The 12,948-nt window shown below is 54.7% G+C and overlaps 4 protein-coding genes across 4 annotated transcripts; 3 read left to right on the top strand and 1 right to left on the bottom strand.

Annotated features, from left to right (window-relative positions):
* Window positions 1–4,130: 4,130 nt before the first annotated feature.
* On the top strand, window positions 4,131–6,602 carry GLRG_05292 (uncharacterized protein; the record flags this gene model as incomplete). The annotated part of the gene is made up of 2 exons (XM_008095977.1): window positions 4,131–4,265; window positions 4,326–6,602. 2 exons carry the CDS (start codon window positions 4,131–4,133, stop codon window positions 6,600–6,602), a joined length of 2,412 nt encoding a protein of 803 aa, XP_008094168.1.
* Window positions 6,603–8,099: 1,497 nt separating this feature from the next.
* On the bottom strand, window positions 8,100–9,164 carry GLRG_05291 (uncharacterized protein; the record flags this gene model as incomplete). Its single annotated transcript, XM_008095976.1, has 1 exon — window positions 8,100–9,164. The coding sequence occupies one exon, from the start codon at window positions 9,162–9,164 to the stop codon at window positions 8,100–8,102; it is 1,065 nt and encodes a 354-aa protein (XP_008094167.1).
* A 934-nt stretch (window positions 9,165–10,098) lies between these two features.
* Window positions 10,099–10,647, top strand: GLRG_05290 (uncharacterized protein; the record flags this gene model as incomplete). The annotated part of the gene is made up of 1 exon (XM_008095975.1): window positions 10,099–10,647. The coding sequence occupies one exon, from the start codon at window positions 10,099–10,101 to the stop codon at window positions 10,645–10,647; it is 549 nt and encodes a 182-aa protein (XP_008094166.1).
* A 786-nt stretch (window positions 10,648–11,433) lies between these two features.
* Window positions 11,434–12,084, top strand: GLRG_05289 (uncharacterized protein; the record flags this gene model as incomplete). The annotated part of the gene is made up of 1 exon (XM_008095974.1): window positions 11,434–12,084. One exon carries the CDS (start codon window positions 11,434–11,436, stop codon window positions 12,082–12,084), a length of 651 nt encoding a protein of 216 aa, XP_008094165.1.
* Window positions 12,085–12,948: the final 864 nt, after the last annotated feature.

The raw sequence follows: 12,948 nt of genomic DNA, 5'->3' as shown, positions 1-12,948 counted from the left end.
GTGGAGGCCGGCCGTCGGCATCGAGACCAGGTTGGTCGCATATCGGGCCCGCGTTGGCGACGACGCGACTGGAGTGGGGTGCTTTTTGCCTCCATGTTCCTTTCATCGCCTCTGTTCGATCTTTAGAGCACCAGCACCCCCAGTGTCTCGGGTATATATACCTGGGAACACGAAAGACGTGGGAGTATCCGTAGAGACACAAAGAAAGGGAGAGCGGCCAGCAGATGCCGGCAAGGTACGGAAATGTTGGACGAACGACGCCGTGGTGTACCTAGGTTTGCGAGACAGCTGGACGGATGGGCTACCGCGGAACAGGGGGGTAAGCCGGCATTAAGAAAGGGCGCAAAGTCAAAAAGGTAGCTCTGGGCGGGCATCAACGGGGTTCCCGTTCGAGTGCTCTGCGAGGTCTGGTATTTTTACTCTGTACTGAGTATCCGTCAACAGGATGGGAAGAAACCTGGCAATATCCGTGTTGGGCATGGGAAATGCAACGTTGGGTGCGGTCTATGGACGGGAAGCGACAGAACCGACCGAACGAACGCTTTGACGGTGACGGCCGAGGGAACCGACTGTGACCATGGCCAGGATTGCAGTGATGTTTATTGATAGATGTGGCGTAACGGCTTGGTTCTGTGCAACGCTCTCTTGTTATTTACCTACTTATCTTCCTCGGACTTTGCTGGTAATTGCCAGTATTTGTACGGATAAGTTTCATGAGTCTCAACCTCTCTTCGTCCCCGCAAAGCAATGTTCGCCCTTCCTTTCCTCTCCTCCTAATAAAAGTATCTTTGCCTCCTCCCCCTTCCTGTGGGTGTGGTGGCACCCCTGGGAGGCGCGCACGGCAGAGTCAGCCTACTGCCGGGGACCGGGGCCGGTCTGGTTCCCATCACACTGGAAAGGCTTGTCATTGGACAATGGAGACGAGAAGCATGCAGAGGACAGGCGCAGGGATGGCATATGTCACCCTGTATCCCTGCTTCCCCTGCATAACGTGTATGTGTGCACAGTTTCCGCATTGCATAACGATGCAGGAAAAAGGAAGAGAAAAAAGGGAGCCGACTCAGAGTAGGTAGACCAAATCGAGATTGTTAGCGCTGACGCCAAAATCAGAACCGCCAGACAAAATGGCTGAGCCTCAAACCGATAGCCCGGACATGAACTTCTGCGGCCGGTGTTTGTGCCATGACCATATATATAACCATGGTCGACATGGGCAGGATTCCAGAAAACCATGGCGACAATGGCTTGGCTGGCCTGAGGCGAGGGAGGCATGGGGGGAAACTGAAAGGCGGATGTACTGCTCGGCCTCTCTCAGTCGTAAAATCCAACCAAGACGACCAGACGGGAAAAAAAGATGGTTCTGTCGCTGCCCAAGCAAGGCCTGGCCTCTCTCACTGCCACCCTCTCACTGTCACCCTCAACCTGAAGGAGAAGGCAAAACGGGCTGGCTATGCCGATCAATGCAACGCGTCTGCAACCGGGAAAGCTGTTGAAGTGACGGAGACTACATGGTACATGGTGTATGCCAAGGAGAAGAATGCTACTCTTTCCAAGTGCCGCTAAACATGAGCTACAGCGATGGGCGGGTGCCGGCCGGGGCCTCCAACAGCGACAGGCGCGAAGTCTAATCTCCGACGTTGGGTGCTGCTATTCCTGTTCCTGTAGGTGGCGTGGCCGGTTCTAGTGAGTGAGAGACGATGAGTGAGAGGATAGGGTAATGAATACATGCGTATCTGAGGCCTTGGATGAGTGAGTGGGTGGATGAGCAGTTGCATAATAGTGTGTAAGTGGGAGATGGAGTGAGATGACGGCAATGGCGTAGAAGGGGAGAAAAACAACAAGTGACCTCTTTCTTTCTTCGGTCGGCCTTGCTCGATTGATTTGGATTGGCAGGTGTGATGCCTCACTCTTGCTTCCAGCCTCAATACCTAGCAACAGCGTCTCTCATCTCTCATCTCTCATCTCTCATCTCTCATCTCTCATCTCTCATCTCTCATCTCTCATCTCTCATCTCTCATCCCTCATCCCTCATCCCTCATCTCACCTTGGATTCCACCTTCACCAATTCACGTCTCTCATCACTCACTCACTCACTCACTCACTCACCCACTCATACCTTTCTCATGACTCGCTCACGCCTCCCCTTACTTAAGCCACTGCATCATATCATCATTTTCATCACCTGCAACATGATTCTTTTCGTGTTGTTTCTTCAATCAAGGAGAAAACGAACTTGTTGCGCCAACTCGTCTGGCCAAAACTAGCCCTTCCCACTTGTGCACATCGCACCAACGCCAGCCAACCGCCTGTCGGTCACTTATTCTCCACTCTGGGAACTGCATCCCCCTCTTCTCACCTGCATATCCACATCCACGTCCACATCCACATCCATCCACCTCGATATCCACGTCCTTAACGCCCCTGCAGCTACGCTCGTCGTCGCCGCGTTTCGTCTCATGGGATAACCCTTTGCTCCTTCTCAGTCCGAGTTCCGACTCTTGGATTCTGTTCGGAGGAATGTACCGTCTTCTGCTCCGTCCTCCTCTCTCCTTCTCCTCGCCTTCTTGACGACGTCCCTCACACCACTCGACTCGCTCCCACCCGGTGCCCAGTCGACGCATCACCGCCTGTCATCTCGACCGTCAGACGAATCCCATCCCTCTCTTCGCGTCTCTGCCCTCCGATTGGCCGAACCCCACGATAACCCCTGTTCCAACTAGTCGCCAACCCTCAACACTCTCCCCGCCCGAGCTCGGAAGGGTCCCCTTCGAGGTTCGACGCAATTCGCTCCATCCAGCCGTTGGTTGAGTCGACAAGCAAGAGGGAAATCAAGAAGGAGAATTGACAGAGAGAGGGGGACTGTTCGAACATACGAACACCGACGTGCCCATTCCATTCCCGTCTCTTGGACGAGGCCGAACAACGTCGTTGACGGTGCGACACCCAAAGAGACTGAGACCAATAATTTTCCATCGCTCCATTTACCAGACCACTTCATTTCCAGATACCCAGCATTGCTTTTCTTCTTCCATCTCTGCCTCGTTCGCCTCACCTGTTGCGACGATCCCGCATAACCAGCCGCCGCCATCAATTGAGACATTCCTGCGCCATCGCGACGGAAATCCCGTGGCATTTGGCCGGGCTGGCTCCCAATCGCGGTATAGACCAACTGCCCTTTACTGCCGATCATCCTACGTTGCGACAGCGGATTTCTACTCGATACTTTGACGTAACCCTAAGCAACCCGGCCGTATTGTCCAAACGCTTTGGATCCGTTGGCGCCTCCAAGCATCCTAGCTTCGACCTCTACGTTACCAGCAGTCTATCCATCGATCTACCATATGCCGCCGCCCGCAGTCGTTTCGTCTCGTCTAGTACCACGTGCAGACGACCAGGTCCTGGCCTGTTCTGTTCCATCGCAATAACGGTCTCTGATATACCCTCAAGGCGCACCGCACCCACCCATCACGACTCGAAAGCCGTAATTGCTTTTCATAGCTGCGCTATCTATCAGGGATCTTCTGATCTTCTGGTACTCTCCGTCTAGTAGTAATACCGGTCGACTACCCGACTCCAACAAGCTCGAACCCCCCCCCCCCCCCCCAGCTGCGCTAGCTAGCCCGACGCAATCGCCATCCACGCTTCTACGCTTCTCAGCAAGCATCATCCCGATTCCTTGCTAGGTACCACCAACGCCGCCGCCGGGCGATAACCCTCGTTTGCATACTACACTTGAACATTTCTTTTTTTCCAAAGACAAAATGGAGAGTCTTACCGAGAATCAGTCGCGCAGCCGCGAGAGGTCCCGTCCCTCTCCTGGCTATCCTCGCCCGTCCTCAAGATCTAGTACAAGTACTACTGTGGCCCGAACCACAAGGAGCGCAAACAGCTCGACTTCCAACTTCGCCACCTCTTCACGACCCTCGAGCACTCACCCTGCACACAGATTCCATCACAGTTCGTGTACGCCCTCCACAACTTCCCTCCGTCCCAGCTCCGCCCTGTCGCGAGGCGGCGTCTCCTATCCCGGCAACCCGAGCGCAACGTCCAGCTACCTGCAAGATAAGCTACAGAGAAGGAGGGAAGAAGCCGAGAGACTGGCCGCCGCCGCCGCAACATCAGCTCAACAGATGGAATCAGCTGCACGCCACGTGCAGAGCCCCTCCGTGAAGGGCGAGTCGGTGGACGGCCGTCGACCCAGGTCGAGCGGAGGTAATGGAGAGACCCCAAAGAAGACGGGCATGGGGGCGAAGGAGATGGAGGCCGTGAGTCTTCCCCCGTATTCCATCTCGGTCCAAGTGCCTTGCTGACAGCATTCCCGACAGACCGTTTCCACCCTGCACAAACAAAACTTCGACCTGAAGCTTGAGCTCTTCCACCGTCGCGAACGACAGACGGCTCTGGAGGCGCGGATCGACGCCCTCGAGACTGAGAAAACCCAGATGGACGACGTGAACGACCGGCTGTTGGACGAGCTGGAGAAGCGAGACAAGGCCGTGCAAGAGGCGGTCCAGATGATAGTGAATCTCGAGGCTCAAGTTGCAATGCTCCTCAAGGAGCGGGAGATGGTGCGGCATTTCGACGCAGCCGGGATACGAGCTCTCGAAGCGCTTGAGCATCGACTTGACATCGCCACGCCCAAACCCAGGGAAGCGAACCTGGCCCGGCGAGAGGCGGACGCCAAGGCCCTGAACCGCATGCCCAGCTTCTTGTCGGATCACACCGAGAACACCGAGAACTTGCGCAATGTGTACCTCAGCTCGCGCGGGAGCCTTCTCAGCTTGTCGATGCTCGCAACCGAGGGCGAAGACGCCGACGCACGTCGCGTTAACGACATGACGAGCCCGAGTCTCAGCGTTCTCAGCGAGAGTTCTTTCACAAGTGTGTATGGGGAGAAGGACGACGTCGACCGGGCGATTCTCGCCCGAGTCAACGAGCCGAGCCCGGACATCGGCCAATCGCCCTGTTCTCCTAAACCTTCGCGTGGCAGCGATCAGCCCAGGGATAGAAGACCACCAACGACAGTGTCGACGAGGTCAAGCCGAAACAGTCGATCTAGCTCCTTCTCGCGTGCCCCTGGCCCAGGTCAGTTCCAGTCGATCCGCGACATCGTCGACCATACCTCCCCTCTGCAACAGCTGGCCAATCTCGACCATGGCTACCCGAATAGGGCGCTGGCCCAAGACCAGTCTCCCCTTGCTGGCAGAGAGCAGTCGCACAAGCATGTCAAGGACACCAAGCGGGAGGCTCCGCGTAGGGTAATGACCGACACGCCCGTTCAACGGCCGGGTGAGCAAGTCTTGCCTCCTACGCCCGACACCGTTTCCACACCGACGCTTCGCAGGTTCAAGACGTCAAACGACACCCTCTCCAACCAACGAGGTGTGTCCGACCAGCGCAGCTACCGGTCCAGTTCCGACGGCACTTCCAAGGAAGACGATGGCGAGGACCAAGGAGGCGCGCCGGTGTTGCAGCAGCCGCCCCGCTCTACTTTCGTAGGCCGTCAAGAGCCGGCCAGAGGGACTTACTTCGACACCAGAGCGCCGTTGATTCCTCGCCCGAGGTCGGCAGGAGAAACAACGGTTTCCCACCGCCACGACGTGGACTGGGACTCGGATGGGGATTCTGTTCACTCGCTCGACTCAAGTCTCGACATTTGGATGCAGCAAGGCAAAGACCCGAAGCACTTTGACGAGAACAGCTATGATTCTCCCGACCTTTTCAGCAGCATTCCTATGCCCGGCGGAGGGTGGAACCACAACACCACGGTTGGGCCTTCTGGCGATGGTACGTTTGACGTACTTGGCGTCGCAGCAGCAGCAGCAGCAGCAGCACAGTACCGTAATCATGTGGAAGACATGAATGTGGCGAGCAACGCCCTCTTCCCGGGTGCTGTTCAGCAACCACCCACACCGAAGCGAAGATCCAGTCTCGGTGCGACAGGACTGACAGTGTCGAAACAACCTCCAGCCAACGGAAAATTACGCAAGTCGCCCTCCAGGGCAGGATCTAGGCGAGCTAGCATCGACGCACACGCGGTTCAGCGGCCCGAGTCGGTCGCAAGCACTCCACAGCGTACAGAGTCAAAATCCGGTGCCCGATCCAAGGACAGCCACTACCCACCTTCGTCTACTACGGCTTCGCGTGGGCACCGTTTGAACTTCTTCAGGAGGTCCATTAGCGGCGGGCCCGTAACGGTCCAGCCCGAGCCTGCATCTCCCGCGGCCGAGCCATCTCCAACTGCGGCAGCAAAGGCCAGCACGATGGGCGTTCCGTCGTGGGTCCAGCGGTCTCACCTTTCAGACGACGACCGAGAAAGTGCGACGCCGCCTCCCATCATGCGAAACCCAAGGCCTGCTCGGTCTGGGAGCTTCGACGAGGGAGCGCCCCTCAATGATCAGGCCGCTTCCGCCACCACGCCTACAACGCCCATGGCGGCAACGCGCGCCGCTTCGCATACGCCGACGGCCAACGCGACGCCTCGTTCTTCAGAGCCGACTCCAACGAGCACCAACGGCGGCAGCGGCGGCGCTCCAGTGCAAAAGCACAAATGGCTCCCAGGGTTCAGCCGGGGGAGCAGTCTGCGGAATCGGGCTGGCTGAGGAAAAGCCGACGAATCATTTTCAACCCTCACACCCCGTAGGGTTTATGGGAGCAACAGGGCTGACGGGACTGTATATCAGTTTGCCCATTGCGGCAAACGAAAATGCCAGCAAAAGAGGCAAACCGCGCAAGGACTATTCGTCCTTTTTGTAACACAACGACTGAGCCCTTGCCGTGGGACTGGGCTGATTTTACGCCTGCGGTACGGACGAGCGAAAGGTCCGCTTTTGCTATTGAGCAAAGGCTGGATGGCGAGGGCCGTGTATGTCCAGCGGACGGAAAGGGAATGTTTAATATTATCAAATGGAAGGGGGGAGCTGGTGACCAGGAGGAAACGGCATCCTGGCGAGGGCGGCATACAGCGACCGACCGATGGCATGGCACGGCACGGCACGGACAGGACGGCGTCAACTGGATGGGTTTTCTTATTCCTCTTCTTTCTTCCTTTTATTCTTTAGAGGGAAGCTGGAGCGGTATGGACCGGCCCGAATGGAGGTTTATACCCAGAGGTCACCCTGCCCCCAAAAAGCGGAAAAAGAAAAAAAGAAAGAAGAACGAAAAGGAAACATTTACATAGTTGGGCAATAGAAACTTTGTAATATTCTTTTAATTCACTCGGATAAGAAAACATGCACGTTTCAAGAAGACGCTGGGCCTTGGGGTGTATTCTGATACTCGTGGCCATGCTAATTTTGGGAGATTGAGCTGGAGTGGTCTTGTACACCGTCTGGATGTTGCCCCGCGCGAACCCCATGATCAACTTCACGACATCGCCCTGGATAAAGTCGTTGCGCTTCGCCAGGATGAACTGGGCCATGGCCGGGTCGGCGCAGATAAGCTGATTCCGGACGGTAGTGACGATGACAAAGGCCGGACCGACGCGTTCGTGTATGGCTGTCTCGTTGAGAAACTCCCAGCCGAAGATAACGAGGGAGACGGACGGCGTTATAGACGCGGGCAGGGAGGACGCGCCGGAGGACAGGCCGAAGGGGCACGGAGAAGATCATGGAGATGGCCTTTGGCACTCGCGAGCGTTAGCTTAAAGAACGGGAGACGATGGGAGGTCTGGCGGGGGGGTTCATTGTGGTTTAACTCACGCTGTCCGGGTTATAGGGAATCACGATGATGGGCAGCCCCGGGAGGAGGACGGCGCGGTAGTTCTTTTGGAGTGTCCATAGGTGAGAGGCCACAAATAGGCACGAGAGAAGGATGAGCGCGTTGTAGACGTAACCTATGGTGAATATTAGCGGCGTCAGTGAGGATGAGAGGTTCATAGACTAGGATGAGAGGGAGAGGAAGGGAGAGACGTGAGAGAAAGACAAGACGGGGGGCATAAGGCCAGCGCTTCGCGTATCAGGGACAAACTCGCCCACTCACACCCAATCCTTCCCAGGATTTTTACGCGACCGATGAGGACTTGCCGACCTCAGTACCTATGTAATAAACATGGTTTTGCTCTGAGGAGCTAGCCCGGCTGCGTGATGCGGTTAAAACCGTCATAGGTAGACCTTAAACCGAGTCCGCAGAGCGCGCCATACAAAGACGGCCGCCGCCGCCAAGACCCACCACACAACCAGCAGAAGCCCGCTCATCTCTAGACCGATGTAGTACTTGTTTGAGTACCGCGTCACGTATCCCGTGCCCCAGGCCCAGCCGGTAACCAGAAGAGCCAGCCCCGGCCCACCTCGCCTGGGCTCCGGCCTGAAGGCGGACCGGGCCGCGAGGCAAAGGAGTGGCAAGAGTCCGTATGTGACGTAATAGGCCAGCTCTAAGTGGGATCCGAGGACCTTGAGGACACCGGACGAGGTTGAGGGGAGAAGGATCTCCCTCAGCGCCTGTCGGTAAGTTGGCCCGCCGCGGATGAGTTTGGCGTAAGCAATGCTGACAGCCACGGTGTGGACAGCCCTCGCGTGGACGTACTCTGCACACCCGAGGACCCAGACGCAGTAGACGACGGCCGTCACAACCATGGCCTTGTCCGCTTCGCTGTCCCACCGACGGGGAGTGCCGGCCACGGCGCCCCGCACGGCGAACCCGCCCACGATGTCCCCAATGACCTTCGACGCGCCCTCCCACCCCGCGCTTCTACCGAGAATGCCGGTCTCCATCTCCTCCTTGAGGAAAATGGCCGGGCTGCCCGCCGCGAGCTTAAGGGCCGTGATAGGCGCGCCGAAGCCGCCGACCCCGAGGGCGGGGAGGACCATACGCCGCACGTGGTTGGTGAGGATGGCAAACACGACGACGGCAAAGGCGCGCGCGAGGTGGGGGCTTCCATCGCTCAGCTCCGCGGGTCTTGCGAGGAGGGCGTGAAGGACGTCTGAGCCGGGCTCTGCCGGGAGGAGGAGCCGGCGTAGCCGCCGTCGGCCGCGCAGCAGGCGCGAGGTAAGCGGCCGGAGCTGGACGAGGGTGTTGTAGGACGCAGCGGGGACGAGCGCGAAGGTCGTGGAGTCCGGTCCCGGATCCCACTTTGTGGCTGAGGAGCGAGCGCGTCCATCTGGTGGTTCGTGGGCTGTTGGTGATGATATGGGCGTGTAGGGTGATGGGTGTGGTGATTTGGCCATCATGCGGCTGGAGGTGACGAAAGAAGACCGGGTTTGATTGAGTTTTTCCCTTCTGCTAGGTATAAATAACCATGTGGTGTTAAAACCTTGCATATGTGAGATTGGTCTCTGCTTACCTCAATAGTCACACCCCACAGGATCTTAGTGTGCAAACCCGTTCTTGGCGTGGAACCTGAGCTGTTGCTGCTTTACCCTGAGCTTAAGGGTGATCTAGGTAAGCGCCAACGACAGACAGCATGGTGGCGCAAGCTGAAGTCTTGTTTGAAGTCAAGGTTAAGAAGAAGAAATTCAGGCTAAGCCCTATTCGCTATGGCAATATAGAGCAACGCCGCAACCGAGATGAGTATCAAGTGAAGCTGGCCTAGCATATTAGTACATTAGGTCTATATCTTGTTATAGGAACATGCATGTGAATCGCGAATTAGGCATAGTTAAAGTGATCTGAGAGCCTTCACCCGTTCCTCAAATAGCACCAACTCCATGATCACATTCCAGTAAAACTCCGACAGCTCATGGCCGAACCTGTCACCCAGTTGTGGCCCGTCCCCGGCCTTCAAGCACCGCAGCGTAATAGCCGCGTACTGCTCCCGCATCCAACACGCTAAATCCGTCGACGCCTTCTCAATAACCGCCTTCTTTGTACCCTCAGCCGAGCGACCCCCATGGCGCGGCGCCGTCGTCGCGGTAATTTTGCTGATCGGTTGCCAGAAGCCAATCTCCGCTGGCAGCAGCCCTAGCGAGTAGATCTCGTGCGAGGTCGTATACCGTGGCCTCTCACCTGCCACCGCCTGGAGTTACGGATGTAGGTAGTACTCGGACAGCGACGAGCGGCCGCTTTCTACCTGAGATACTGCTAGAAGGCGCCCAACACGGCAGCCTCAGACAATACCTTCAAGTCCAGTCCATCAGCCTTGAATTCCGTAGCAAGGCGCTGATGGTTATGGACCTCGCCGCTGGCTTGGCTTTCCTTCATGAAAACGGCATCGTCCACCGCGACGTCAAGCCCGACAACCTGCTAGTCTGTGACAGTCTGCAGCGCAAGAGTCTGCAGCCGTGGGGCATTGCTCCGGTAATGCTAAAGCTCTGCGATTTTGGGTGCTCTGTCATTCTCTCAGACTATAATCAGGGCTATGTTTTTACCCACACTGTGGGAACGCCGGGGTGGATGGCGCCCGAGGTCGAGCAGGGGTTGCCGGTGGACTCGGGCTTGCTCTTCAAGACGGATCTCTACAGTCTGGGACTTGTGGCTGCGCACATATTCAAGAGTAGGCGGCTGTCGCCGAGTCCAGGTCCCGATCTCAGGACAACGCCTGCAGACGTTAGAGCTCGGAAACGCAAGCATGGTGAACGAGACGAAGGCGACGAGTCTGTTGATGGGCTAAGCATACTCGCGGAGCAGCCCGATGTAACTACGCAGAGGGCCAACAAAAACGACCAAGGTATTGGGAAAGGAACTACGGGACCTCTGGCCAACAGACGCTGATTTTTCTGGCAGTAGCACCTGGTACGTCAAAGAGTGCATCGCCGGAGGAAAGGAAACCCAGCCTGCTCCAAGATATCTTATCCTGCACCCTGTCAGCAAAACCATCAGACAGGAGGGATACGAGGGCAGTATACAACCTCTGTCAAGATGGTATATTGCACGATTGCAGTACAAAGGATGCTGAAGTTTTCAGCTAAGAGACTGGACTTGTTCCCCATTTCTTCCTGCTTATACTGATGTGAAGGTCCCCTTTAGATCAGTATTTCCAAACTTTCCGATGGGAGAAGCTGAGGCAGTAGCAGCCAAGAGCCAATTCATTTCGCCAAGAGTGCCAAATGTAGGTAGACATGCGTTATATCGTTTTGATGAATACCAGTCTAAGATTTCTGTCAGCTTGCCTTTGAGACTTCGCTTCGACCGGGACTTCTTCCTTGGCGATGTCGTCTAGAAGTTATGAAAGACTTTCAGCGAAGAGTTGATGACGGTACTGACGACGCAGGAAGCCGTGCTCTGCAACTCGCCGCTCTGATGTTAAACGGCTACCTAATCTGCGATCCTAACCAGATGGGCTTTGTGGTAGAGAAATGGCTGACCATAGCAGTTCAGTCAGGAGATCCTCTGGCCCTTTTAGGGACTATTAATATTCTCCAGGCATTAGGCCGCGAGGTTGGTCCTGCAATTCGACAACGGGTTCTGGAAGCGTTCCAAGATCCCGAGTTCCAAATGCAAGCCGTGACGGATATCAAGAGCCTCTTGTTGCCCCTGGCCTTTGACCCGACGACCAGGATGACCCCTGCCGCACAGTTTCCCCTGTATGAGAGGTTCACCACTCAGACCAAACTCATCGCCCTGCGCATTTGGAAGCGCGAGTTCCTAGAATCGTTTGCGGCTTTCCTCCAATCTCAGAGATACCGCCAACTCACAGCTGTGTTTCCCCTCACCCGCCTCATTCCACATGACATCGACTGGCCAGACCGAATCAGCCTCCAACTCGAAAACTCCATGGTTCAAGAGTACATATACACGTCTAGTATTCGCCTTGGCATCATGGGGGCAAAAGCACGAGATGAGTTCGTTAATGAGCCCCTGGAAAAGGACATGGTCAACAGCCCAACCAAGCTCGGCATGACGCTTCTCCAGCTGACAGTTCGTCGAAACGACCTGGGAATGGCTTCTCTGCTCCTGGAGACTCTGAGCGCAGACACCGAAGCATACGGGTTGACACCGCGTTGTTCCCCTCTCTGGTTGTCCTGCTACCTCGGCCATGCAGACATGGCCATCCTGCTCATCGGCCACGGCGCCGACCTGACCTGCTCCGACTCTGTGCAGGAACTCACGATCCTGAACCTGCTAACGCAGCTCACCACTAAAGACGCTGTGATCGGTATTGGCTGCTCAGCGCTCGCGGCCGGCGTCGATATCAACGCCCGCTCATAAAACTATATCACACCGCTATTGGCGGCCCTGCTGACCTTTGACTTCTCGGACGGCGCGGCTGTCGAGTTTCTACTGGACAACGGAGCCGATCCCCTCAAGTACATGGTCACGCAGCTGGAGGGTTTTGTCTTCCCAGCCTGCCTCTTGACCCTGTGCGCCTTCTATCTAGACACTGATGTTGGGTGCCCGGAGCGGGGCCCCAGGGGGGCACTGGAGTGGGACTAGGACTAGATAAACTAGTTACTAAAGGAATAACAAAAGGGGAAAACTTTATAGAAGATAGGGGTTAGAGGAGGTATATTAGAATAATTATTATAATTAAACCCTAACTATACCTATTACTAACTCCTTTACTTAATACTATCCTTACCTTTAATATATTTTAATATCTTTTTATCTTTAGGTATATTAACTACTAAAGTAGTAATAGTACTTATTAGATCTTAAACTATAGCCTAGTAATAAAGGAGCGCTATAATAAAATAACTAACACTTAATATAACTAAGTTTATACTAGTAAATAAGTAGTATACTATTAACTTAGGTAAGCTATTAGAGGAAAAGCTAAGGGCCCTTCTAAAAAAGGAAGTAAAAAAAGTAAAAAAAAAGAAGATAATTAATTAAATTAAGGCTTTTTAAAGTAGTATATTTATAAAAGATATATAAAAAGAAATAAAAATAACTACTAATCTCTAACTAAAGACTAAGTAACCTTATACTAATATACTTTTAAAAGGATTACTTACCTTAAAGTATAAAAAAAAAAGCTAAAATAAACTATAAGAATTTCTATTTTAGTTAGAAATATATTTTAATATAATAAGAAATAAGTTTATAACTAATAATAATAAGATAAGATATATT

The sequence above is a fragment of the Colletotrichum graminicola genome (genome assembly GCF_000149035.1).
Source record: "Colletotrichum graminicola M1.001 genomic scaffold supercont1.18, whole genome shotgun sequence".
NCBI lineage: Eukaryota > Fungi > Ascomycota > Sordariomycetes > Glomerellales > Glomerellaceae > Colletotrichum > Colletotrichum graminicola.
Note: the sequence above shows the minus strand (reverse complement) of the source record. Positions and strands in the feature narration are given on the sequence as shown.